This window comes from Peromyscus californicus, unplaced genomic scaffold (genome assembly GCF_007827085.1).
Source record: "Peromyscus californicus insignis strain IS unplaced genomic scaffold, ASM782708v3 Scaffold_8__1_contigs__length_139910024, whole genome shotgun sequence".
NCBI classification, from domain to species: Eukaryota; Metazoa; Chordata; class Mammalia; order Rodentia; family Cricetidae; genus Peromyscus; species Peromyscus californicus.
Window position 1 is genome coordinate 125002374 of NW_026294606.1, and position 27783 is coordinate 125030156.

Below are 27783 nucleotides of genomic sequence, written 5' to 3' on the forward strand. Positions count from 1 at the left end.
ACAAATGCTATTGGGAGAAAGGAGGGGTAAGGTGTGAGGGGCAGAGATGCCCTGTCTTTGGGCTGGCAGGATCTCAACGGCAGCTTCTCTTATTCATCTTGCTGTGTTTAGAAAGACCAAGAGATTGGGGGTGGGGTGGGGCTCAGGGACTATGTCCCACCCCAGACCGGCTAGCACGCTCTTTCCCAAGCCTGTATCCAGGTCCAGTGCCTGTGAAAATGCAAAGCTCACTCCTGAACTGTCTCTATTTTCTCTTACAAAGGAATTGTAAGTTTATTGCAAAAAGTGAAAGAAAAACAGCTAGTTTTAAAATATTTTTTCCTTACTACTGGGGATCAGACCCCGGGCCTCAACAATTCTAGCAAGTGCTTTACCACTAAGCTAGAGCCTCTGATAATTCTGTAGTCTTTATAACTTATTGAGACAGGGTCTCGCTATGTACCTCTGGCTGGCCTTGAGCTGGATATGAAGATCAGGCTGACCTTGAACTCAGTGATCTGATGGCCTCTGCCTCCTGAGTGCTAGGATTAATGACGTTCAGCACATCAGTCTCACTTTTGTAAACAAAGTCTCACTGGTAATTGAAGAACAATGTGGGGCCACAAGAGTGAAACACCATTCCTGGCTTGTCACCTTTTCTGTTTTATTCCTGCAGTTCGTTAAGATTAGAGCTGTAGGCAGTTTGTTGTTGTTACTTTTGAGACAATGTTTCATTCTGTGCTGACAATGTAGTCAAAGCTGGACTTGAACTCTTGCCTCGGCCATGAACCATCATTATTTAAAATTATATTCCATAATTCCATTTTATAGTATCTAGTTATGCAGTAATGATATCGACAAACCTCAAAATGTCCATTCCAAAACAAACCCTTTTTGGTTAATTTAAAATCAGTTTACCTGTGACTCCAGAAAATCTGCCTTCATGTAGCCACACAGGGCTTTCCTTCAGGGGCAAGGGACTTGAATTCTCCTTGAATTCTCGATCCCTGTTTCCATGCTTTCTACATGTGTTCTAAGCTCTTTCTATTTAAAGAATGTGTCTTGTGATGAGCACATCCCCTTAATCCCAAGCAGAGGCAGGTGTCTGAGTTCGAGGCCAGCCTGGCCTACAGACTGAGTTCCAGGGCAGCCAGGCTACACAGAGAAATCCTGTCTTGAAAAACAAAAACAAGGATGCATCTTGCTTTCTGCTAGAACCTTGGAATAGTAGTTAGGACATTGAAGCTGCCTTTAATTTAGTAATTTAGTTTTTTTTTTTTTTTAGACAATGTCTTCAGTGATGATTCATTTATCTCATTCTCCCAAGTACCGGGTCTACAAGCATGCTCCATTGTGCACTACCTGGGTTGGATTTGGATCCTGACTGACATCTAGCACCTTCTAGGTTTCCTATGCCTTACCTGCTCTAGCAGAGCAAGAATGGGAACAATAATGGTAGTTATTTCGAGAGGGTTTCTGTTTTTTGTTTTGTTTTTTTTCCTCCCGAGATAGTTTCTCTGTGTAGCCCTGACTGTCCTGAGACTCTCTGTGTAGATCAGGCTGGCCTTGAACTCAGAGATCTGCCTGGTTCTGCCTCTGGAGTGCTGGAATTAAAGGTATGTACCACCACTGTTCGGCTTATTTTATGGAGTTTTTGTGGGACTGATGAAGTAAAATGTGAATCTGGCACTGAGGTGTAGTAGCATTTGATATTATTTTCCTGTGCCCATCCCAGATCACCTAAAAAAGATTCTTCTCTGTGGCCACTTCCTGGTTTAGGCTTTCATTTTGTTGTTTTCTCTCGAATTTCCCCCATTTCTTCTCCCCATCAGCTTCTTTGGCCTCCCCAAAGAGGAGGCTCACACTGTTTTGTCACCAGGCTGAGTACTGTCCCTTAGGAGCCACAAGTGAGCACTTTGGTCCTCAAAGCACAGCATCTCTGAACTCCACTGGCTTTGCAGCACCCCAGGGCCTTATGCCCTCCCTTCCTCTGCCCACCCCCTAAGAAAAAAAACCCAGTGGAGAAGTGGACAGCCACAGGGTTGTCTTCTGACATTTTTCTTACTTCATTAGTGTCCCTACAATTTCCAGGCTCCCTCCAATCTAATTCCTTATCCTTCAGCTTTGTGCCATACACCTATGCACTCACATCCCCGAGTCAGGCACCTTCTTTGGGGATTTTTTTTCACAGCAGTAGGGGTATGTTTATGAGACTAATGTTTGTGTCTCCTACAAGATTATAAATACTTCCTAAGTGCCCAGCCAATGGTTCTGTATTCTCAGGACTAGCGTGGTGACTATCATTTGTTCAATGAATGGGAGAGTGAATAAATATCTTCCTATTTGGTAAGGTCCGTGACTAAGCACAGTGTATGATTATTTTAGACAGCCTTCGTAAATAAATATTTGTTGAAATGAACAAGAACCCTACTAAAATCTAAAATCTTTGTGGACCTACAGAACACAAACTCTTCATCTAGCTTTTGGACTTTGAGGACCAACATATTGGGAGTATATGGTGCTTTTGGCTAAAAACACCTTAAAAAAAAACTTTGTCAACTAGATGTGCTAATGGTCCCAGAGGAAGGCCACAATAAGAAAAATATTAGATTGAGAACAGAAGTATCAACGCAGGCACAGACTACATATATGCTGAGGGAAGCTGAAAATTCTGCCTTTGAGCACAATCTGGGTTCTGGCTGGGGCGGTGTTTGTGCTGATGGTTCGGCTGGGAGGAGACTTTCCTGAAATCCCATATAAAAAGTACTTTGTTTGCACACAGCATTCCATTCCTACAGTTCTTCCCTGGAAATCCACTCAGGAACTTGGTCAGACTCAGGCACCCATCAAAAGTTGTAACTGGGACTGGTGACATGGCTCAGCCCTGCCACCAAGGCTCACCACTTGCGTTCCACCCCCAGAACCCAGAACAAGTTGTCCCTCTGACCTCCACACACACAGCCTCACACCACAGGATCAAATGTAAAGGCTTCACCCCTTCACCCGCAATTGGGGAGTCTCATCCTAGGCAAGAACTCCTCACGAACACATCCTTAGCCCTGAAGATGAGGTTTTCATTTTATTATTTTAGATACAGGGTCTCACCGTGAAGCCCTAGAACTCTCTACATAGATAAAGACCGGACTGGCCCCAAACTTGTGAGGATCCCGTTTCTGCTTCCCGAGTGCTGGGGGTCACAGGCGTGCTCCACAGTGCCTGGCTCCCATTTTTTATTTTATTTTATTTTTTTTAATTTAGAGCAGCAGGATGGACAGTCCCCAACGAGGAGCTTCCTAGACGAGAGGGGATGTAGAAGAAAAGGCGTGCTTCTAACTGGCCAGCTTCCAACTAGCCTACCGGGAGGCGCGGCCCCCTCTTCTTCTAGGAGTGGGGTCGTGGCAGCCGCTACAGGCCGCGGGCCCGGGGAAAGGAGAGGCGCAGCCCCCCAGAAGGGCCGGAGACCGCACAGCCGCCTCGCGGGTTTGCTCGGGGCGCAGCTCCGGTAACCGAAGCGTCCCGACGCCAACCGCCACCGCGGGAACCAGTACCGCGGCAGGCGCGCGGGCCGCCGCCGCCGGCCGCCTCTGCGCCTGCGCGGCCGTGGGAGGCCCCGCCCCAACGGGCTCTCGGCGCGCGCCCGCTCATGGCGGCCGCCGCAGTGTGTGGTGTTTAGCGGGCGCGCGCGGCGGGCTCGAGGACGCGCGGGGCGGCGGCGGCGGCGGCGGCAGGGGAGCCGGGCTGCCGGGCGGGCGCGCTCTCGAGGGCGGCGGCCCAGGGTGTCCCGTCGGTCTCGGCGCTGGGAGAGGTGGAGGCGCGGCCCGTGGCGGCGGCGGCGGCGGCAGCTGGCGACCGGGCGCGTTAGACGGGGCCGGGGTCCGCGGCGCGCTCTCCGCCCACAGGTAAGCGGGCGGCCTGGAGGGAGGAGCCGGCGGCGGCCCGGGGAGGGCCGGCGGGTCCCTCGCGGAGCCGCGGCGCCTTTGTCTCGGCCGCCCCGGGCGGGCCCAGCCGAGAGCGGCCGTGTGGGGCGGCGGCGGGCGGGCGGGCGCGCCGAGGCTCCGGCCCGCGCCCTCGCGCAGCCTTTGTTGTGCGGCCGGGTGGACGGCCAACATGGCGGAGGTCAGCCGCGCGCTGCGCGGGCCGCGGCCGGGCCTCGCCTCGGCGGCTCCGGTCGGGCGGCCTTCCCCCGGACCTGCGCCTTCCTTGTGCGGGGAAGAACGCAGCCTCCTCCCTTGTTTATGTCGCCACGAGCGAGCGCGCGGACGCCCGCCCGGGCCGCTCCAACCTTTAAGCATAAGCCTTGCTCCGCCCAGCTTCCTTTGCGGGATAGTTGGGGTCCTTCCTCCACGCTCCCAGATACAACTTAGTGTGCACGCCCTGGGCCGCTGCGGAGCGCCGGTTCCTGGAAAGATAGGGAATTTGTTTACCCTGGCAGGAGTCACATTTGTGCATTCGCAAAATGAGGCCATGTAGTTGATTTGTCAAAGTCATGGAAGCCCCGAGTGTGGATGTAGGACAGGGATCTTAACTGCTCTTCCTAGCCTTGAACATTTGCCATTTCTTGATAGGCGACTGTCAAGGGTGAAATGTTAACTCGTTGAAGCGTTAGGAGCACGGGCTCCGAACTCTGCTCTCCTGCTTTGAATCAAATCCTGCCCCACCGGTTTGTGACCTTGGGCAAGATTCCTAATTTCTTGGGTGCTTCATTTTCCTATTCTGCAAAATGGGTTTCATGGAGAGTATTTACCTCAAGACTGTTGAGAACTGATGAGATGGGAAATAGTTGAAGTGCAAAGAGCTCTTACAGTAAGTGCTCAGCAAATGATTACTGCTAAGGCTCTTGTCTCATAAAATACGCTTAAGTTGTCTTGGCATGGATGCGTTGAAAGTACGTAGACCAAAATATTTGGAATTATAAATCGTTAGTGCTTGAGTTTTGTTGTTAAATGAAAGGATTTTAGGGGACAGAATGACATACTTTCTGAGATGGTGAAATTTTGGGACTTGAGTCATGGGGATATGAATTGGTAGATACAGTACATACATTCTGGAATTTGGAAAGTCAAATAGATTAAAATGAAGGTTCCTTTTGGCAGTTTTAGATTATGGATCAGTTCACTTTCAAGGACTTCAGTTACCTAACTTGGAAAAGTAGGACAGTGAATCCCTTTAATTAGTGTGGTTACCTGTGGTGTCACCGTCTCCTTCAGAAGCTGCTGTGACAAATGGAATGACATAGTAACTGTCACAGAGAGATTGGCTCACGTGGTGGAGAGTGTATTTACCTGTGGGATAAGTTTGTGACTGGTAGATTTTCCCAAAGTGGATTACATAAATTACCCATACTTTTTTGTTTTGGAAATTTAAATAACAATACAGACTTCTGTAAATCTGAATAGGTTAGGTGCAATTTTGTTCAGACCTTTTTACTTAATGTGGGTTTTGCCAGATTTGTTGTGTATTAGAATTAATTTAAGAGACCCCTTTTGGCATCTTTGCAGCATAGCTTTGTAACAGTATCTAAAACTGAAATACAGTGTAGCAAATTTGGGGAATTGCAAATTTGTCAGGATAGTGTCTCACAAAAAAAAAATTACATTTAGAAACAAATGTAATTCATTTTGCATCAGAATATCTGTTCTCTGAAGTCTTCGGGAAATTCCTACACCAGAAAGCTGGGTTTGGTGGTAGAAACCTGTATTCACATTACTTGCCTATGATTCCAACATTTGAGAGGCTGAGGCGGGAGAAAAGTTTTAGACCAGCTAGGGACGGACGGACACACACACACACACACACACACACACACACACACACACCTCAAAAAATTGCTATATTCTTATTATCTGTAATTCAGAAAAATATTCTATTTGGCTAAAAGTAGTAACAGGAGAACTAGCCAGATTTGCCAGTGATTGGAAGAGTAGAGTTTTGTTCTCAGTGTGTAAGTTATTTTGAAAACCAGTCTTACATAATGAAGGTAACAGAACAAGTTGAGTGACTTTGCATAGTTGTAGATGACTTACATCTAGTTGATACACTCCACTTTAAAGACTGGACATTCTCTTAGCAAGATCTGTTGCAGCTCTTGAAATAAAAATAGGGATTTCTCCATGTAATCTGTAAAATATTTAAATGTTTGATGTATTTCATTTAGACCTTGCCTTCAACCAGATCTGTATGAGAATTTTAGAGCTCACCCTTCCCTAGAAACAGACAAATATGGGAAAGAAATTTTCTTATTTACAATAAATATAGTTACTGGTAATCGTCTGAAGACAGAGGCCAGAAGAGGGCAATCAGATCATTTGGAGCTGGAGTTACAGGTAGCTGTGAGCTCCTGACATGGATGACTGAGCTGGGGTCCACTGGAAAAACAGCAGATGCTCTTAACAGCTGAGCCTTCTCTCCAGCAACGCTTTAGCCGTTCCTATGGCTGCCTAGTGTATCAGTGTACATGAGCGTTCTTATTAAACCTATGAACCCGACTTGAAAAGCCTTCAAGATGGAGTCCCAAGTTCCTTGATGTGTTTAGTAAGTACAACGCCTTGCCTGAGCTGGCCCCTACTGTTGCTTCCTTGCCTTATTGATGGACTGTGTGCTTCCAGGTCCCTCTGTTTCTACTAATTTCATAATAGCCTAGTCATCATTAGCTGAGCTCTTCCTGGACTCCCCACATTGAATTGGGTGCCATCGCTCCATATTCCCAGAGTATTCTGCTTGTCTCCACTGCAGTGTCTCCTGAGCTGCTGGTTTTCTGTGTAGTTCTCTGCTTCTCCAGATAGGCTGTGATGTCTTTGCGATTTGGCTTCGTTTGCCTGCTTGTTCAGCACTACGTTTTCATATAGTTGGTGCTCAGTAAATCAAGGCTAAATGACTTACATTGACTTAAATAGACTTTTCCAGCCTTACCCCAGCATGGCATCTTCGTTCTACTTATTCAAACTAGATTGTTTTGTTCTTGAATACTGTAGGTTTCTATAGTGTTTGGTGGTTGTGTGTAATCTTCAGTGTCTGCTTTTGCTACTTTGGGAAGATTAGTTTCTCTGAGTCTTAGTTCCTAGTACTACTATGTGAGTAGCTGTTAAATGTATTACTCTACCCACCACCCAGGTCCTACTGTTGAAGTACCATTGTAATTGTGTAATTAAAAGGACAGGCCATTAAGAGTCAGACCTGGATGTGTCTTTTTCCCTGTCATTTGTCAGTTGTCTAAGATCCTTGAGAGCAGAGATACTGCCTACATCTGCATTAAAAAACACAATGCCTATACACACAGCTTAAATAATTAAGATTGCAGTAAGATATTTCTAAATATTAGTCTTACATTTGAGTGGAGAAATAAAATTACAAGTTATTTTATGTCCTATAAAAGGAGTCACAGGTACTGAAGTAGAGACAGGGTGGGAGGGACAGCTGCTGTTTGGGGTGGTAACGTTTAAAGGAAGATGAAGAACTGGAGCTAGCCCTTTGAAGCAGGGGAGCAGCCTAGTAAAGGTCCTTGAGGCTGGAGAATTTGGAGTGTTTAAGAAGCTGGGAGAATGCCACTGAAATGAAATGATGGATTGAGGAAGTAGGTAGGTGGTGGTGGTGGTGGTGGTGGGGTGTCCAGATTTTGTTGAGTCAGCAAGAAATGTGAATTTTCAGAGTCCCAAGGAAACTCATAAAGGTTTCCTTACAAGGATAACATAATCCACTGACTTTTAAAGATTGCTTTAAACTGAGTAGTGGTTGTGGTGAATGCCTTTAATCCCAGCACTAGGGAGGCAGAGGCAGGTGGATCTCTGAGTTCGAGGCCAGCCTGATCTACAGAAAGAGTTCCAGAACAGCCAGGGCTGTTACACAGAGAAGCCCTGTCTTGAAAAACCAACAGCAAAAACAAAAACAAAAACAAAAACAAAAACAAAAAGAGGTTGCTTTAAGGTGTTTGGAGACTTTAATTTCTTATAATCCATGATAGTTGATTATGACCTGGATTAAAGTGCTGGCAGTGAAGATGAACAAAGTGGATGGATTTCAGATATTTTTTGATAGGTAATAATAACATATCTTGCTGATGGGTTGACGTGAGAGGTAGGAAAAGGAAGGAATGAAGACTTCTGGCTATAGTGACTATGGGTTGTGTTGCCACTTGTCAAGATGAAAAAGACTGGAGGAGAGGATGAGCCAGGATGGCAGTAAAATTCAGAGTTGTCATGTGCTTGAGTTGAGATGTCTGTGCAATTGGAGAGAGAAAACACAATAGGCATGCAGTGGCTTAGAAGCCAGATGGGGGCTCTTAGTGCATCGTTGTGTTGGAGAGACCTGGTTCAAGAGGGAAGTGTAACATTTAGAAGCAAGAAGATAGCAGGTAGGATTCTTCTTGAATTCTCAAGGAAGAGAAGTTAGCCTGTAGGCTTGATGGAGAGAAGATAAGGTAGTTTTGACTTTGGTGGTTTCTGCTGTCTTTTCTGAAAGTAGGAGAGGTGAAACCCTCAGTAAATGCAGGTACTGTATGTTGCAGGTCAGAGGTATAGACATGGGTTGAGCATCTGTGCAGGGTGAAAGGAGCTGCTTGCTGTTCAAGGAGATCCTAGGAGAATACTAAAGTGATTGAATGATGCACTTTGGTTCTTAAATGTATGCTTTCTGATCGACATTTTACATAACTACATATAGAAAGGTGCTCAAATCATGTGCAGGCCTTGAATTTTCACAAAGTGAACCCCCTCTTGTAACCATTCCCTGGAGTTAAGAACATTACCAGAACAAGAAACCCCTTTTCCTCATCTAATTACTGCTCCCGACAGGAGGCACCTCTTGTCATTGAATGCCAAAGATGGAATTTATTTGCTTTTGAGCTTTCTATGAATGGATTAATGCTGCATGTGCTCCTTCCCATCTGTTTTAGTTCTTGAGTTTGTTCCTGACAAGGTCACCAGCCAAATGGCATAGCATCCCAGTACTTAACACATCTTGTGCGTCCTTGCTGTAAGTCAACAGAAAGTGCAGCTTGAATAATGCTGATAAAGTCTGACCAAGTGATTCTGACTGGCAAAGACTTTTCATTAAGTTTAGGTTTTTTTTTTCTTTTCTGTAGATTTTTTTGTTTGTTTGGAATAAAGGTTTGGGCACATGAACCAGAAGGAGAAAAACGAATCTATATTTATAAGCAGAGACTGCCAGTGACAAATACGTCTTTCCCTCCTTTCGCCCTCTTCTCTTTCCTTTTTGGTTTTCTGTGAGATGTTCTTGCTCTGTAGCTGGAACTTTTGGAACTGGAGTTATAGGTGGCTGTGAGCTGCCATATGAGTGCTGGGAACCAAACCTGTGTCCTCTCTGCAAGAGCAGTAAGTGCTTTTAAGCACTAAGCCTCTGTGCAGCTCCCAGTTTATTGAAGATTTTCTCTTTTACAACATTTATTTATTTTCAAATTATGTGTCTTTGTGTGGGTTTGTCTATGAGTATGCTGTGCCCTCAGAGCCAGAGGAGGGCGTTGGATCTCCTGTAGTTGGAGTTGTAGGTGGTTGTGAACTGCCCAGTGTGGGTGCTGGGAGCTGAACTCAGATTCTCTGCAAGAGCAGACATGCTCTTAACCATGGAGCCATCTCCAGCCTCAGCCATAAATATTTTAAAGTTAACTTTGTTGGCCTGACTGAAATTGGCATTTCCCATTAAATGTTAGGTAACTGTTAGTAACTGTTGAGCTGGCTATCTCAAAAGGAGTTGGTGCTTATAAGTCTTGGTATCTTACAACTTGATACTTGTGATGGTAGGTACATTTGCCCCATGCCCTCTGTGCTAATTCTATTCTAGACTTTTCTTCCCTCTACTTGTTATTGTTGTTGTTTGGGGTACTGGGGAGAAGTCTAGAGCCCCAGGCATGCTAGGAAAGTGCTCTACCACTGAGTTTTGTTCCCAGATACCTTACCAATTTTAGCAGTAGATTCACATTTAAATCACTTTTTTTTTTTCTTTTTGAGATAGGATTTCTCTGTGTAGTCCTGGCTGTATGGGACTGTATGGAACTCAATCTATAGACTAGAACTCACAGAGATCCACCTGCCTCTGGCTCCCGAGTGCTGGGACTGAAGGTGTGCTCCACCACGCCCTGTTTAAACCACTTTCTTGAGGAAGAGCTGCTTTTTAGCTTAGTCCTTTTTATACATGTTGTAGGTGTTTGTGTTCATATACCTTTGCCAACATGTGAATCAGAAGAAAGGCCCTTGGAAGAAAATGTGCTAGATCACAGAGATATACACTTAATATTGTGGCATAAACTGCTTAATTGTGAGCACCTTTTACACAAATATCTCCCAAAGAGTTGGAAAATTCCCTACATTTTTTGCCAGGAGTTAAGACAAAAATCTTTGAAAACAAATTTATGTATGTCATTTCTTTACATTTTGAACTTTCCCTTTCGTTGAAAAGTTTTATATATAGTGTAGAATTCACAAGGTTTTTGTGTGTTTCTGTTTTGTTATGAGACAGGGTCGTACCATGTAGCCCAGATTGGTATAGTCCTGTCTGGTTAACTTACAGCAATTCCTCTGTCTCTGCTTCCCAGTCACTGAGATAGCAGATGTGAGCCACTATGCCTAACTTCTCAAGAGTTTTGTTTTGCTGTATTTGGGATAGAACTTAGGGCCTCTCAAATGCCAGGCAAATGTTCTGCCACTGAGCTTTACAAAAGCCTACTCACAGCCCCCTACAAGGGTTTTGTTTTTTTAAATTCATGTCTTTCATATTTTGCCTGCTTGCACCAGGTATATGCCTACTGCCTGAGAACAAAAGAGGGCATTGGATCCTCTGGAACTGGAAATACAATTAGGAGCTGTGCTCTGTGGGTGCTGGGATCCCAGGTCCCCAGGGAGAAAAGCCTGTGCTCTTAACCCGGAGCCATTTCTCCCACTCTCTACAAGGTTTCAAAAGAGGGATGACTCCCCATTTCTTTTTCAGAAACAGCTAGGCTTAGTTGATTATTTTTGTACTTATCATTGTCTATTGATTTCCTGCTGTGGATGAAGTGAGAGCCCTTCCTTACCCCCCCCCCCCCCCCCCCCCCCCCCCCCCCGCCACCCAGCCTGGCTGGGAAGGTTGCTTATAATTGCATCTATATAGTAGACGATGATTTTCCCCTTGCACTCTTAAAGTTGTATTTCTTACAGTTAAAACCCTCTTTTTATTTTAAGCTTTACTTTGTTTTCTGTGCTTTACTGTAACTGTCACCACATCCCTTGCTACTTTTCTAAATATTCAAGTTGCTTGCAGGCTGCAGACTGTAGGTCACTGCCTTCTCTAGTCTAAGTTGTCATTCTTAGAGCCCCCTGTACTGCACTGAATTTATTTTAGGCTCTGTTTACTGCAGCCCCTGTTCCTTCTTGCTTCATTTCCTTGAATTTGAAGAGCTTGTCCAGTTTCCTGAGAACATATGTAGAAGAGGTAGTATTTCAAAACGTTGCATCATTATTTTGCTCTCAACACTTCCAGCATAGTTTGATCTGGATAATTATTTTCTTCAAGAATTTAAAAAGCAATACCATATTGCTTTGTAACTGGATATTCAAAAGTGCAGTGCTTCTGTGCTTTCTACTTACCCATCCAACAAATGTGTTTTGAGGTGATGCTTTGTGTACTAAGTCTTGTTTTAAGTATTTGAGGTACGTCATTGAACTAGACAAATTCCACCTTCCAAATAAGGGTGAATGGGCCTGGAGCAATTAACATAAGTAAATTGTATAGTATATAGAAAGTAATGCAGTCTAAGGAATAAACATTAGAGATGCCTGGGAAGTAAGGAGAGAAGAAAAGAGGTGTAGAGGTTTTAGGAGTGCACAAAAGAGGGGTTAGTAGTCAAGGCACAGGGTAGGTTCTTTTTTTGTTGTTGTTAAAAATCTTTTTTATTACGTTTTAGTGTGGGGGTGTACACATGTCCATGTGGCATGATAATGTGTGTGTAAGCAAGAGGATACCCTGTAGGAGTTGGTTCTTTCCCTTTCACTTAAGTATGGGTCCTGGGGATTGAACTCAGGATTGAACTGTCCTTGAATGAGGACCTTTTTTTTTTGTTGTTAATTTTATGTACATTGGTGTTTTGCCTGCATATATGTCTGTGTGAGGATGTCAGATCCCCTAGAACTAGAGTTACAGACAGTAACTAAGTTGCCATGTGGGTGCTGGGACTTGAGCCCGGGTCCTCTGGAAGAGCATCCAGTGCTCTTAACCACTGAGCCACCTTTCCAGCCTGCTTGAATGAGGTTCTTGTTGCCTCATCCTCCTGAGTTGCAGACATGCCCCACCATGCTCAGATGAGGTTACAGTTTAAAATAGAGAAACAAGGTTGGTCTCATCTAGGAGGTAATTTATGAATGAAGATTTGAATCTAGGAGAAAAGTGTTTGAAGACAGAAGGTCCACTGAAACAACCTAGCCTTGTCATGGAAGAGTGAGGAGAAAGAAGTGATTGATACAGAGTATTGCAAACACATCATCATATTGTTTAGGCCTTACAGGCCATTTATAGGATTTTAGTTTTCAATCTGTATGTGCAGCCATGGGAGGATATGGAGAAGAGGAGTGAGATAATGTGATATAAATTTGAATTGGACTAAGCTTGCTGTGCTTGAACATATTAGTGGATGAATGTGGAAGCCAGGTGAGAAATAGTGTCTTAGGCCAGATGGTAGTGTAGAGATGTTGAGGAATGGTTAGATTCTTACATGACTTTTAAGGAGAGACACTAAGATTGACTGGTTGTTTTAGGTATATGGTGTAAAAGGGGTGACTTAAGTCTCCTGATCTTCCGCCTCTTCCTCTCATGTGCTGATATTACAGACAACTTTTTTTTTTTAAATTTGGGCTAGGGATATACTTTTTAAAAGTTATTTTTTGAACTTATAATTAACATCATTTCCCCCTTTCTCTTCTCCCTCAACCCTTCCGTGCACCCTTCACTTACTTTCAAACTCATGGTCTCTTTTTCTTCAATTGTTTAGTTGTGTGCATTACATAATATATAAATAAAACATGCTCAGTTTGTATAATGCTAACTCTGTGTATGATCTCAGAGTTGACCACTTGGTATTGGATAACCACTTGTGGGGGAGACTTCTTTCCTGGGAACAACCATTTTTTTCTCCTTTTAGCATTCCCCCATTTGCCTGTAGTTCTTTTTCTAGGATTTAGGCTCCCTGTGAGTTTTCCCACTTCCGTGTTAGCATGTCCAGTGGTGGTGTCATTGTTCGGATCTTGTTTAGGTAGCCATGTTGCTGAGACTTCATGGGTGTAGCTTCCGACATTTCTAGGAGACACAGTCTCTCGGAAGACTGACACACTCTTGTTCTTTGTCTCTGAGTTTTTCCACCCCCTTCCCTCTTATCCCGTGATCCTTGAGCTTTAGGTTCAGGAGTTCTGTTGTAGATGTGTCAGTTGGGACTGGTACCACATGATCTCTTGTTCTCTGGATTTTGGTTGGTTTTAGTTTGCTGTAATGGTCAGTTGCAAAGAGAATGTCCTTTGATGAGGGTTGAGAACACTTATCTGTGTATAAGGAGAAATACTCAGAATGTAATTAATTAGAATGTAATTAGGAATTATGTTGATTTAGTAAAGTGGCGCTGTAGGTTCTTCTCCAAGATCTACGATTTTACTAGCCCTAGGTGATTGGCTAGGTTTCCAGTCCCAGGCATGATTTCCCTCTTGTTGAGTGAGTCTTAAGTCCAATTAGAGAGCTGTTGGTTACTGCCAAGGTAGTCATGCCACTGCACTCTGTGGTTACTGTGGTTCATGGGTGTCATAGCTGTGTGGGAGTATTGGATGCTTCCTTCCTTTGGAAGCCTGCATGGCATCTTCTGGTACCATGAATGCTAGTCCTCAGAGGAGACTTTCAGGTCAGATCTAGTTCAGGTCCTCTGGGTCCTGTGTCCAAAGTATATGGTATCTTCAAAAATAGGGATTTAACCTTGCCACCTCTGTGAGGCAACCAAGGACAATAGCAATAGCCTGTAATGTTTTGGGAGTCTATTGGACAACCCTGACCAACAACTCCAAAGGTTTCATGCATGGTGTTGGGATTTTTGCTAGATACGCTGTGGTTCTTGTGGGAGCATTGTCAGCCCAGAAGGAAAAATTTCATTTAAACTATATATGTATATTTATACACAGATTTATATGTATTATGTATAATTTCAGTAGATAGATAATAAATGATTCCTTACGACTTTCTGACAGACTTCCTGTTGTTTTACCCTCCTGTAGTTTATCTCCCTCCTCCTCCATAATTAAAGGCCCTCCCTGTTTTTACCATTTCTTCCACAAAATCACTTATAATCTGTTTCCTCTTTGTTGCTCTTCCTCCCTCTCCCCAGTCCCCTCTACTTTCCTAGTTTCTGAGGTTACTCCAGGTTTTATACTCACATCTGAAGCTTTGAAGTTAGGAGCCTCGGCTGAGAGAGAACTTGCAGTTCACCTCTCTCAATGTGATCTTTTCTAGTTCTATCCATTTACCTGTCTAGACTCTGGTGAAGGATGTACGTAGAGATACAAATTAAAATTCTTGGAGAATTTAAAGAATCATACAAGTTACCAGTGTAAGAAAAGGTGCCTGTGGGCAACTCTGACGTTCAGGAGTTAGGAGAGAAAATGGGTAATCAAAGGATGATGAAAAGGATAGAAAGTCATCAGTTAGTGATTAAAGTTTATAAGGAAGGAGACTGATCTGTAAACTGTCACATGTTGGTGACAGTTCACAACTTGCAAACAAAATGTCCTGAAATATTGGATACTGTGTGCTAAATTTATGTCTTAAGGCAGTTGTGGAATGAGCTGGTCAGCATGCTGGCAGTTGGTTCTGGAGGTCAGAATACCTGGCTGGGGATCCGGTTTAATTGATAGTATTTTTGCCCAGCATGAAGCTCTGAGTTCGATCCACAGAACTTCATAAAACTGGACATGGTGGCAGGAGGTTCAAGAGTTTACATAGTGAGTTAGAGACTAGTCTGGACTACATGAAACTCTGTCACACACACACACACACACACACACACACACACACACACACACACACACACACAGTTTTATTAGAGAGCTAAATGTCTAGGCCAGTTTGTCTCATTGAACCCAGAAATAGTTCAAATTCTGGTGTTTCTTTGGATTTGGGGATATTTGCGTAGACTTTGTGAGTTAAGCATTTCTCATCTAGAAATCTGAAATGCCTCAAAATTAAAAAGCGTAAGTGTCATATCATTTTGGATTTTAGATTTATTGATGCTTTGTGTGTGTCTAGACAGCCTGTTGGGGGTGAAGACTACCTAAAATCAGCATATATTGCATTTCATGTGTGTCACTAAATATCAGAACACAGCAGAGAGTTCACATAGCCTAAGTGGAAAAGGCAAGACCTTCAGGTGTCGAGCATTAGTCAGTTGTCTGACTTCTCAAAACTTTCTTGAGATACTGTGGTTGTAACAGAAAAGAAAATGGTTGTAACACATTTATTTTTCCCGGTAAATGGGAAAGGGAACAATCTATTATGGTATTTCCCTATATCTGTCATTTTTGTCACTGAAGTTTCATTTATCTGTGATCACATGTCTCAAAAATATATGGAAAATTCTGGAGAGAATACATGAATTTCAGATTTGTACGATGGAACCACTTGAGTCATGAATTACCCTCATCTAGAGTGTCCATGTTGTATATGCTACTTGGAGCCAACTAAGTTATCGTACCATCTACCAACATGACAGACAATCTTGTCATGGCATTACAGTGAGTAAGTCTGAATAGTCCTTGTTTTACTTAAAGTGGCTCAAGAGGGCTAGAGAGAGAGCTCAGCAGTTAAGAGCATTGGCTGCTCTTCCATAGGACCCAGGTTTGAGTCCCAGCACTCACGTGGTAGCTTCTGGCAGTCACTCCAGTTCCAGGATGTCTGAAATCCTCTTCTGGCCTCCATAGGCAATAGACACACACATGGTGCAGAGACATACATACAAGCAAAACATTTATACACATTGAATTTTAAGAAAAAGAAAATTTAAACACTAGTTCAGAAATCTAAGAGTTTTATTACTGGTGATTAAGATCTCGAGAGGGTAGAAACAGCTTTCTTTAAATGAAAAGATCAAGCTCTTGATTTAATAGGGAAGAAAAGTTATCAGAGAACACATAGAGTAAATTACTGGTAGTCTCTTAATTGTGCCTAATTTTAAATTAAACTTTGTCACAGGTCTGTATATAATATATATGTATATATGTATATGTACTACCCCAAACCACAATATATGTAGTGTGCAATACTGTCCACAATCTCTAGCATCAACTGGGTTTTGGACTTGCTCATGAATAAGGAAGGAAAAAGACTCTATTGGTAAAGTGTTTTGTTTGGGGGATGCTAATACTTCATTTTTGACATTATGTAGACAAATTGTGTGTGCTGTGTAGCAGAACTGACTACAGTGGTGAAGTTATGACTGTACCATTCTTACAGTGAAGTCTGAGGTTTGCAGGGCTCCACGTACTTAAAGCACTCAGTCCTGATGACAGTCATTTAGTTCTCCTTGGTATAAGCTAATAATGACAGATCACTTTTCCTTTGGCTAAGAAAGACAGTAGGAAGAGGTTTAGGGGATTCACAGTGATGTAACATTTAGCAGGCTTACTTCTGTCTGCAGTGCCCTGTTTGGTTGGTTGAGTTTTTGTTTGTTTGTTTATTTGTTTTTGAGACAGGGTCTCTATGTAGCTCTGGCTGGCTGAGAACTCACCTGCTTCTGCTTGCTGGGATTAAAGGCACAAGTTGTTATGATGCCTGGTTTACATGCTCTTTTGATGTTTCAAAGGGATTCCTTAAAACTTACTTTGTCTTTCTCATCTTTCTCATCACCCATTCCCCTCCCCCAAGAGAGGATGACTATGCTTCCTTTACAAGGAAGATGGAAATCTGGTATTTTCTTAGCCTTCTCCAGCCTGACTATATGTATATACTTTCTTCTGTTGATATGGAAGAAGTTCCTTTATTTTCTCAGGTACTGAGAGTTGTGCACAGAGTTGTGTACCTGCTCAATCTGTCTTTTTAGTTTTTGAGACAGGATCTTACTAAGTTGCCCAGGCTGGCCTTGAACTCAGTTTTCTTGTCCTTTTGCTCAGCCTCCCATGTAGCTGGGATTACTGGCCAGACTCAGCAGGCCTGGATATATGGGGGAAGTTCTCTCTTCCAGCAGTCTGGTTCTTAATAAGAATGTTACTGCTTTGCTGTTTCTTGTGCTCTCTCTCCTTCCCTGTTTACTGAACTCTAATGCTTGCAGTATTCTGGTATCTCCTATTTAAAGACAGAAAAGAAGTTTAAAGTTTCAGCCTTCCAGCTACCATGCACTTGCTTCTCTTTATGGTCTTCTTAAGTGCTACTCTCAGACCACACCCTCCTCAACCTTCTGTGTGACTCTACTCTATTGTATCTCCAAGGCTGCTTTTGATGAAGTCCCCTCTAGGTGTTCTGGATTGGGGCTATTTCCTTACCACGTGATTACTACCTTGCTGAAGGGAGTAGGGTGAAAGACCCCTTTTGCTTTACTTTTAAGAACCTGAACCTCAACTGGGTGGTGGTGGCCCACACCTTTAGTCCCAGCACTCGGGAGGCAGAGACAAGCGGATCTCTTTTGAGGAGAGCCAGGGCTACACAGAGAAATCCTGTCTCAAAAACCAAACCAAACCAAAACCAAACAAACAAAACCCAACAATTACAAAGCCCTTAACTTCTATAGGTAGGGGTTTCATACCTACCAAGATCTCCCGCCAGCACCAGTTGGGTATCCTGTAATTCAGTTCTATGCTGTGTCTCAAGTTTGACCCTATAGGTTAAGCTCTGGGTCTAGAGGTTCGAATGTCATTCTCAGATTGTAATTTACACTTCTGACCAACAATACATTATGGATGGATATAAAGTAGGGTTTACAGGACTACTTTCTCTGATTTGGTAGTTAGCTCGGGTGGCTCACAGAACTCTGTTACATATTTTGCTGATGTTCATTTGTTATAAATGATACAAATAACATACAATGAGCAGCCAAGTAGAAGAAATGAATAAAGCAAGTTAGGAGGGAAGGGGCTCTGTGTCTTCTTGTGTATACCCTCCAGACACTTCTTCCTGCTTCTTTTTCTGAAAATTAAGCCCTATCCTTCTGGGATTTTTATGGAGGTGTCATTATTTAAACATAGTTGATTAAATCTCTGGCCTTTTGCAGTCAACCCTACCTTTAGCCAAGAAATTCTCCCTCTTTGAAAAGTCAAGTTTTTGAGTGACAGAGTTGTATCCATGGCCACCAGCTCTGTCCTCTAGCAAACCTGTAACCCCAGATATCAGCCATTCATTAGCATACAAAGATTTCAAGGATTTTGGCCCTCCCCTCTTGCCTCTCCAAAGTGCTGATTAGGGATTGAATCCCTGTGCTGGGCTAAGACTTCCATTTCTTGTTAATTATTTGATTAGTTTGATTGCTTCAGTAGTAGTTTTCTTAAAGATTCCTTCTATCACTGTTATTTGAGTCCTTGCATAGTTATGTCTGCTTATTATCATTTTACTATCTTTTTAAAAGTATGAATAATATGAGTTTCTTGAAGAATTAATTAAGATAATTTATCCTAACAATGATGTACATGTGAGTTTTTTTTAAACTTTTTTGTTTGTTTGTTTTGTTTTGTTTTTGAGATAGAGTTTCTCTGGGTAGCCCTGGCTATCCTGGAACTCTCTCTGTAGATTAGGCTGGCCTTCTGAGTGCTGGGATTAAAGGCCGTGCATCAACACTGCCTGGCTCCTTTTCAGTTTTTATACTTTGTTATGGCTTCCATGTTACGGTTTTCCATGTTACAGCAGAACTGGCTATACTTAGGAGTTCTGTGAAAATACAGAAGGCTTGCTGGTGGAGCACTTCCCTGGAATATTTGAGAGCCCTGTGTTGCTGGACTCAGGTTCATAGAATATACCCCATTATGCCAGGTTTGGCCACCCATCCTCAATAAACCAATGAAAAGAGCCAAATTAATAATGAAAAGCAGGGGCTGGAGAGATGGCTCAGCAGTTAAGAACACTGGCTGCTCTTCCAGAGGACCTCAGTTCAATTCCCAGCAACCACATGATGGCTCACAACCATCTGTAATGAGATCTGGTACCCTCTTCTGGCCTTAAGGCATACATGCAGACAGAACACTGTATACATAAAAAATAAATAAAATCTTTAAAACATAATGAAAAGCAGAAAGGGGGATTTGTTCAATGTAGTCACATTGGGAAGAGGAATAAAGATAAGTTATGCCTGTCCCCAACTAGAGTTTAAAGGGAAGGGGACAGATATACCTAATTAAGCAGTGTGGCCAGGTGGCCAAGGTATTGCCTTATCATTGCCTCTATTCCTTGTCTTTCCTCCAAGGTCTTTTGACAAGTTGTAAATCTTTCTGTTGGAGACAAGATTCTCCTCTTGTTGTACCTCAGTGCCTCAGGCAGTTCCTGAGGAATTCTCATTTTGGGGGATCGGTTTCTGTAAGAGAGGCACAAGCATGTCTTTAGACCTGCCAGGCAGGCTGGTTATGCGTGGGTTAGATCCCCAGCAGTACAACATATAAAACCAAATGAAACCTAAAAGACAGAGTCCAGCTTCAGACCTTGCAAATTAGAATCTATGTTTTTTTTTTTTCAAGACCCTTAGATGGTTAGTAAGCACAGTGGGCTTGACAACCATTGTGGTCTAGGGATGGACTCTTTATTTTCTTAATTTAAAAAAAATTTTTTTTTTCGAGACAGGGTTTCTCTGTGTAGCTTTGCGCCTTTCCTGGATCTCGCTCTGTAGACCAGGCTGGCCTCGAACTCACAAAGATCTGCCTGCCTCTGCCTCCCAAGTGCTGGTATCAAAGGCGTGCGCCACCACCGCCTGGCTGAGATGGACTCTTTAATGAACACTTCAGATGCTGGGATATCTCATTGCTTAGATGACTTACTCTTAGTTTGTATTTTATTTATTAACCATATTGCAGGATCTCTTTTTTTTTTTTTTTTTTTTTTTTTTTTTTTTTTTTTTTTTTTTTTCGAGACAGGGTTTCTCTGTGTAGCTTTGCACCTTTCCTGGAACTCACTTGGTAGCCCAGGCTGGCCTCGAACTCACAGAGATCCCGCCTGGCTCTGCCTCCCGAGTGCTGGGATTAAAGGCGTGCGCCACCACCGCCCGGCTGCAGGATCTCTTTTACATAGTACCTATGAGGTTCTGATCAGGTATTTTTCTGAAGTGGAAGCCTCAATAGGGAATCTTGGAAAAAGCAGATGCTTCACAGATTTGAGTTGCCTTGTAGTGATGCCTATGTTCTTTTTCCATATCAGCTTTCTGTCAGGCTCTTTTCTTGACACATACAAAGAGACCCAAGGACAACCCCTGTCTTCAGAAACACCTCCTTTGAGAATGAGTCTCATTGGCCTGGAATGCACCATTTTTGCTAGAATGACTGGCCCTGGAGCTCCAGGAATCCTCCTTTCTTCATTTCTCAGTGCTGGAATAACAAGTACTCCCCTACACTTGGCTTTTTATGTGTGTGAGGGATTGAACTAGGTCTTCATGCTTGCAGAAGTGAGCCATCTCCATCATGTTTAAATATTTTAATTCAAACCCATAATATAAAGTGTAAATTCATAATTGGATAGTTGCAATTTTATTAGCATTTTTTGCCACTTAGAATTTGAACTCAAGGTTTTGCATCTGGTAGTTAGGCATGAGATCTACCATTTGAATGAAAAAAGAAATAAAAAAGGAAGGACATGAATGCTCCTAGGCATGGTGGAGAAGGTTTATTGTAGATAAAAGAGAGAGCATAACCAGAGGCAGGAACATCTGGGAGAGTGAGGAGAAGGGGTGAGGGGAGAGCCAGGACGGTAAAGGATAGACAAGGAGTGAGTACAGGGTGGAAGGCAGGGGACCAACATGGCTGGATTATGTAGAGAAGGGCAGCCCAGCCCCTGGGCTGGAGAAATTTAGGGTAGTGGGGCTGGGGAAATTTAGGGTAGTGGGGCTGGGGTATGCCAGCCATATCCTGTAACAGGTTGGGACTGAGGGATGCAGGGAGAACCTGGCAGCCAGGTCCATTTGATATGTTAAATGGGCACCTCAGTTAGCCATTTGTCTGGAGTTTGAGACCTAACATCCCCTCCAGTCTCTTTGTTGCTAATCAGTGATAAGGGGGACACAATCTTTTCTGTGACTACTTCCTGCTGACATTGGGGTGTTGGGGACCCAAGACAGTTGGAATATTGGCCAAGGCCAGGAAGAGCAGGGTGCTTCACTTGCTGTCCAGGCTCTATGGGATCATCTGGGGCTAAGGAAGTGCAGGCCGCATTGGAGCAGTCTGTGAGGCTGGACCATCAGGGGCCAGCTGCTTTGGAGCTGTCTAGGATGCAGAGGCTCAGGCTGGTTGGAAAGTCCGTCTGAATGAAGCACACGGGGCTGGTGAGTTTGGAGTAGTTTGCAGTATTTAGGTGATTGGAGATCTGCTGAAACAGATAAAATAGGTTAGGGACAGAAGGTAAAGTTAAGAATTTTAGGGGGAATTTTTAAAAATAATTTATTTTTATTTTATGAGTATTGGTTGGTGTTTTGCCTGCATGTATGTCTGTGTGAGGGTGTCAGATCCTCTGGATCTGGAGTTACAGACAGTTGTAAGCTGCTATGTCGGTGCTGGGAATTGAACTTGTGTCCTCTGGAAGATCAGCCAGTGCTCTTAACTGCTGAGCCATCTCTCCAGCCCCTAGGGGAAAATTTTTTATCTAGGGTGTACATTTGAAACTTTCAGACCCATGGTCCTGGTAGTTGGAGGACTGGATTCCCAAGACGGGAGGGGGGGGGGGGGATCGAGAGATCCCACTCTCAGGAATAGGCAGGTAGAGGGAATTAAGGAGTACTTGAGTCTGTTTGGCCTGCAAGTGGTGGATTCGATTCTATTCCCTGAAGCCATTACCTAGATGGTTGCCCTAGGCTCCTGTGGTCTCAGTGTTCGTAGGTCTTTGTCATTTAGGACAGCATTTAATCTGTAGCTGCCACATAGAGCAGGCTTGGCCAGACCCAGGTCTGAGAGATGTTCCTGTGGAGAAGGACTTGGGGGATGACCTCACTTTGACCAGGCAGAGTAGAGCAGTTAACCCAGAAGTGTCCCTGGCAGCATCAAAATAAAAATTAAGCCATAAATACAGCCCATAGGGAGACTGGGAACTTTTCTGATCCTATATACTATAAAAGTGCACTGTTATAGAATATCAGTTTTTTGTATGACTTAGTTTATCCAGATAGCTAAAGCTTAACAAGGTGAGCATAGACAAAGAAGCTAGACAGATATTACTGTGATCCTGAGTAGACCTTAGGAATTTATAAACCTTATTTGTCAAATACACCTTATTTATCAAACATATGTTGTTACTTACCTAAATTTTCTAGAAGCCTGGGGTTGAACAGTTAGCAAAGACATAAGTAGTTAGGTATAAACCTCTAAGTCAGCTTTTGTTAATCTGAGTAGACCTTTATAACCTTAAAGTTTTATCATCATGATCCATACCAATCCACAATATTTTGGAGACCTGTTATTTCATTAGAAAGCAGAAGGCTCAATAGGACTAAAAAGTTATATAGGTGTTGCCTTAGTTGGTTTATACTATGTGGTCATCATAAGATGGTGGATAAGTCCCCTGGCATGTACTTTTTAACCTTAGTAAAATGGATGCCAGCCACATAGCTGTTACTTAAAGATTTATTTATTTATTATGTATACAGTGTTCTGTCTGCATGTATGCCTGAAGGCCAGAAGAGGGAACCAGATCTCATTACAGATGGTTGTGAGCCACCATGTGGTTGCTGGGAATTGAACTCAGGTCCTCTGGAAGACCAGCTAGTTAGTTCTCTTAACCGCTGAGCCATCTCTCCAGCCCTTAAACATTTTTTTTTTTTTAAGATCTCTTTTTTTTAAACAGGAATTGAATCCAACTGGTCAGTGATGGTGCACACCCTTAATCCCAGTACTCGGGAAGCAGAGGCAGGTGGATCTCTGTGAGTTCCAGGACAGCCAAGGCTACACAGAGAAACCTTCTGTCTCAAAAAACAAAACAAACCAAACAAAAAAACCCCCCCCAAAAATCAAAACAAATTGAATTGAATCCAAGTTGCATATACAGTATATTCTAAACAAGAGTTGAATCACACACACACACACACACACACATATATATATAGTAAGTTGTAGCAAATTAAGATTGCCTATGTATAGATTTTTAATTACAAGCCTTTTGTTAAAAGTTTAAAGCCAAGTTTTGTTACAGATTTATAGGTTTCTTTTTTTTTTTTTTTAACTATACCCAAAGAACTTACAAATCCTGAGATAGGATTTACAGCATAGTTTTAAGAGATTTTTTTTGAGAGCAGAGCAAAGAGAAGTTATAGAGATAAAGGTTTTTAAGAGTAGGAAGTAGAAGGGTAGAACAGAGCTAGTTTAGATATAAGAGATTTGGGGATCAGTTGTTTATGCTGTGGCAGATGTTAAGATTGGTGAGAATTTGGAAATCAAGTGTGCCAGGTTTTGGCCATTGATCTGTACTGAGGCCAAGCTGTTTATAGTCGGAGGACAGGAGGGTGGTGGATGTTGAAAACTGAAACTTCTCTGGAGGAAATTTCTGTCAGCTCCAAGAGGAGCTGAGAGAGCGAGTAGTGGCCCAGAGGGGCTCGGGCTTAGAGGGTTTAGAGACTGTGCGGGAGGAGGAGAGGCCTGTGAGGACTTAAGGAAGAGACAGAGCAGGCAGCTCAAGAGGGGAGAGGCAACTTTAGGAGGGAGCTGAGAGCAGAAGCTGTGGACTGTAGACGGGAGCTGAGAGATAGCAGGTAGGACTGAACGAAGTTCCTAGGGGGAGGCGGGAGAAAGCTAGCTGAGCTGAGGTGGATAAAGAGTCTTTGTGACAAGAATTTCCATCCAGGGCATCCTCAGGGGAACGGGAAACTTGTCAAAGAGAAGAGTGTTCCAAATCACGAGGAAAGATGTCCCTTCCCACGTGACTGGGGCCCAAGTAGGGCGAGAGGAGCTTTCTGGCACACTGGTGTGGCTTTTGTAGTAATTGTTATGATACAGCATGCGGGAGGCCTTGGTGGGTAGAGCCAAGGTGGCCATGGCAGGTGAGAGATGGAGATGCCATGCAGACAGCGCTCAGTGAAGAGTTTGATTTGGTGGGGGGAAGAGAGAGGGGAGAGAGAGGGTGAGAGCGAGGGGGGAGGAGGGGTTTTCTTTTTTAAGGGGACTTTACATCAGGACACAGGGCAGCCTCAAGGGGCGGGTCAGAATACTAACAGTAATAGTAGACAAAGCAGGCAGCTTGGGGTGGCACTTACCTGGTAGAGAGATGAGAGAGCAGGGAGAAGGGAGACCCAGGTGGATGTGGCAGGCCAGAGCTGAGAGGTGTTGAGGCGAGTGCCCAGGTGGGTGGGTGCCCATCCCAAGGCTGTCGAAGGCTCTAGGAGTCTGAGATTCATTTCTGGCGTAGACAAGGAGAGGCATGGTTAGAGCATGTGGGGTTGGGGGAGAAGTAGGGAGAAGGCAGACTGTAGATGTGGGGTCAAATTTGATGGGTGACAGGAGTCAGCGGAAACAAATGATCCCTACTTAGGAGAGTCAGGTCAGCAGCCTGGTTCAGAGCAGCCGAGTTCCTTGGAAGGGAGCTCATGTATGCTAGTCCCGGCTTTTGGTACCAGATGAGTGAAAATAAAGAAATAAAAGGAAGGACATGACTGCTCCTAGGTATGGTGGAGGAGAAGGTTTATTGTAGGTAAAAGGGGGAGCATAGACCAGAGGCAGGAACATCTGGGAGAGTCCAGAGTGAACATGACCCTGAGCCTGGCCTTGTAAAGGAAGGGGAGAGCCAGGAGAGTAAAGAGTAGACAGAGTAGAGTGATTGGTGGGAGGGGGCGGGGAGAAGGTGGGGAGTAACCAAAATGACTGGATTATATAGGGAAGTGCAGCTCAGCCCCTGGGCTGGAGAAATTTAGAGAAGGGGATGGAGTATACCAGCCATACCCTGTAACAGGTAGGGATTGTGGGATACAGGGAGAACCTGGCAGCCAGGTGCCACTAAGTAGGCACCTCAGCCATCCAATTGTTCTGGGTTTGTTCTCACACCATTGATCTATACCCTCATCATTATAGCTTTATAGTAAACATGTAATTTCTTAGAAGAATTTTAGGGAATTAAGAAGAGGTGAATAGTCTTTGCATTCTTTCGTTTTTTCCTCTAAATAAAGAATGCAGGGCTTGGAGAGATGGCTCAACAGATAAGAACACTTGCTGCTCTTGCAGTGGATTGTTTTCCAGCACCCACATGGTGGTTCACAACGCTCCAAACTCCAGTTCTAGGGGATCCTGTGCCCTCTACTGGCCTCTGCTGGCACCATGCATGCAGGTAGTGTACATATACACACACGCAGGCAAAACACTGATACACGTTAACACATGTGTACGAGCTGCAGACAGAGCTCAGTTGCTGGAGTGCTTGCTTAGTGTTTGCAAAGGCATGGCACCACGTAAAAGTAGGTGTGGTGCTGAGCGGTCCCAGTACTCACTAGAAAGAAGGTGGTGGAAGATGGATGATCAAAAGTTCAAGGTCATTTTCAGGCTCTTAAAGTTCAGTGGCAGTCTAGGATTAATGAATGAGTGAGTCCTGACTCGACAAAGAAACCCCCAAAACAACAACAAAAAACCCCAACCATGGCTAAATGCCCTGAAACTATTAAGAGAAAATTAAAGGCATTAATTAATACTGTTTTCTTCCATGTAGATAATAGCTATTTAAGCTTTCTGCCAAAAATGGGCTTGGTGTACAATTTAGAAAGTGCAGGTTGTATTTCTGTTCTTAAAGATGTTTATTGTAGTCTAGTATTAAAGTTAGGTGGAAGTAATTGAATACAGTAAAGGTGGGCAAGTGATTGGAGAGTTGAAGTTGCTGAAAGTGGGTAAAACCCATTGTATTGGAGGCACTCACTGCCAGTTTTTGGTTGTATTTGAAGGTTGTCCTAAAGCATGATGTAATGCCAGCGGAAACCTTTGAAGCTTCAGCTGACACCATCCAGGTCTGAAGTGCATAGGACTTTATGGGGCAAGGGTAATGCTTGTTTAAAAATAAGGCAAGCTACTCCAGATTAATGAGGCCAGTTAAGAAAGCTTTCCCAGAGTGGGATGAGAATATAATCTCAATTCGGAGGTAGAAGTAGAGTCTTATGTGTCCTGAGTGTGTTTACGATTCTTACTGCACTGGAAGGGGGCGTTTGAAATATGCTGGCACACAGTGGCAGAGTTAGAAGTGAGGAAAATAGTAGCTGAGGCCTGTAAGTATTGAGTGAGTTGGGGAGAATGTCTTTCATTCCATGCAAACTTGAGAATTCATAGGATGAAGTTGGCTTTAGGAGTGCTTGCCTGGCTGCACATTTGCCTTAGTCCCTGTATGTTTCCTACCCTGGAGCCTTAAGAAAGCACTGAGATCCTGATTTCTGGAAACATGTTCTACCAGACTTCAGTGCTGCCAAGTGCACAGGCTTCATGTTGCGGGTGGCGCCTGCCAGAGCTGCTCAGGTGGTCTGTGGGGCGGGGCTTGGGGCAAAGTCCGCCCCTTCACTAGGCCTGCCAGGTGTTAGAGCCTAAGCAGCAGGACACCAGAGCCGCATGCTGCCTTCTGCTGACCACCCAGTTTAGAGTTCATTGGAGGTGTTGTCCCTCCTGGGGACAGGCCACCCTTGAGCTACTTTAAGACTGAATGGAAGTGAGCAGCCTTCTATGCTTAGGAGCCAAGGGCCCACGAGGGTCCTCTGGTGCAGGCTGGCTTTGTGGATTGCAGGAACCTGACGCCTCGCTTCTCATGACCTGGAAGCTGCCTGCACCCTTTCTGCATTCCTGGAAGGGAGTCCTGCTCACATGCTTGCCAACAGTTAGGACCAGGACCAGGAAGAGGAAAGGTACGGGCATAAAAGCATCTGTTCTCAAGACAGAAACTGGACTGTGTGAATCCGTAGATTCTGGTTTAGGCCACACGGCTGTGTCTGGCTGTGGGGTGGGCAGTGAGGGTTCACTGGAGCTTCAGCAACTCCAGGTTTAAATCTAGCTTCAGGTGTGCCACGACTTCTGCAGACTTGTCCTTGGTTTCTACCTTGGGCTGCTGCCTGGTCGGAGAGTCTTTGTGACTCAAGATGGAGCCACATTCCACCCTTCTAACTTGGGAATGGTGTAGCAGTTTTCTGTACTTCCAGCCACATTTTGTTTATCATGCCAGTAGAAATCAGTGTGCTTTCTCCAATGTTTAGAAGGTAATAAAAATACGTTGTAACATGACCTGAACTTACGCTGATAAGTTAGAGGAATTTTGCCAGGTCAAAGCACCGGGCTAGTGTTTTTCTTCTGAACTTGGCTATATTGTGTTTAAATATAAACTGAGCTAGCTCTTTGATGTGACTGAGGCTGGTTTCAAGGAATCACTTTCCAATTACTGTGTTCCTTTAAGTGAGCCACACTTACCATGGTGGAGTAGGTGGGAAACTGATGGCTTTGGTAATGCCAAGCCCATTGTTTTACAAGTGATCTAAAATGCATAAATCATCTGCATAAAGAATTTGCTCAGATGGAAAGTAGATTACAGAGTGCCCTTTTTATTGTGACACCTGGATCACAGGGCTTCAGATGATGAGAGTTGATTCATGTTATATTCTTCCATAGCAGAGCCGTTGTGATGAGTTTTGTTATACTTTATGTATGTGTTGGAGATGAAACCCGAGGAACATGGGCAAGCTAA

At 43.9% G+C, this 27783-nt stretch overlaps 1 protein-coding gene across 2 annotated transcripts in view; it reads left to right on the plus strand.

Annotated features, from left to right (window-relative positions):
- Nucleotides 1–3744: 3744 nt before the first annotated feature.
- Siah1 (siah E3 ubiquitin protein ligase 1) overlaps nt 3745–27783 on the plus strand; it is a 33248-nt gene continuing 9209 nt past the window's right edge. The window contains exon 1 of one of the 2 annotated variants that reach the window (XM_052728215.1): nt 3745–3878. Coding sequence is in view for 1 of the 2 variants with exons in the window: in XM_052728214.1 (XP_052584174.1) it covers nt 26755–26953 (199 nt within the window). In the remaining variant the exon portion in view is untranslated. Of the gene's footprint in view, nt 3879–24922; nt 26954–27783 lie in introns of those variants that run through there. The other variant, XM_052728214.1, reaches the window with a different exon arrangement.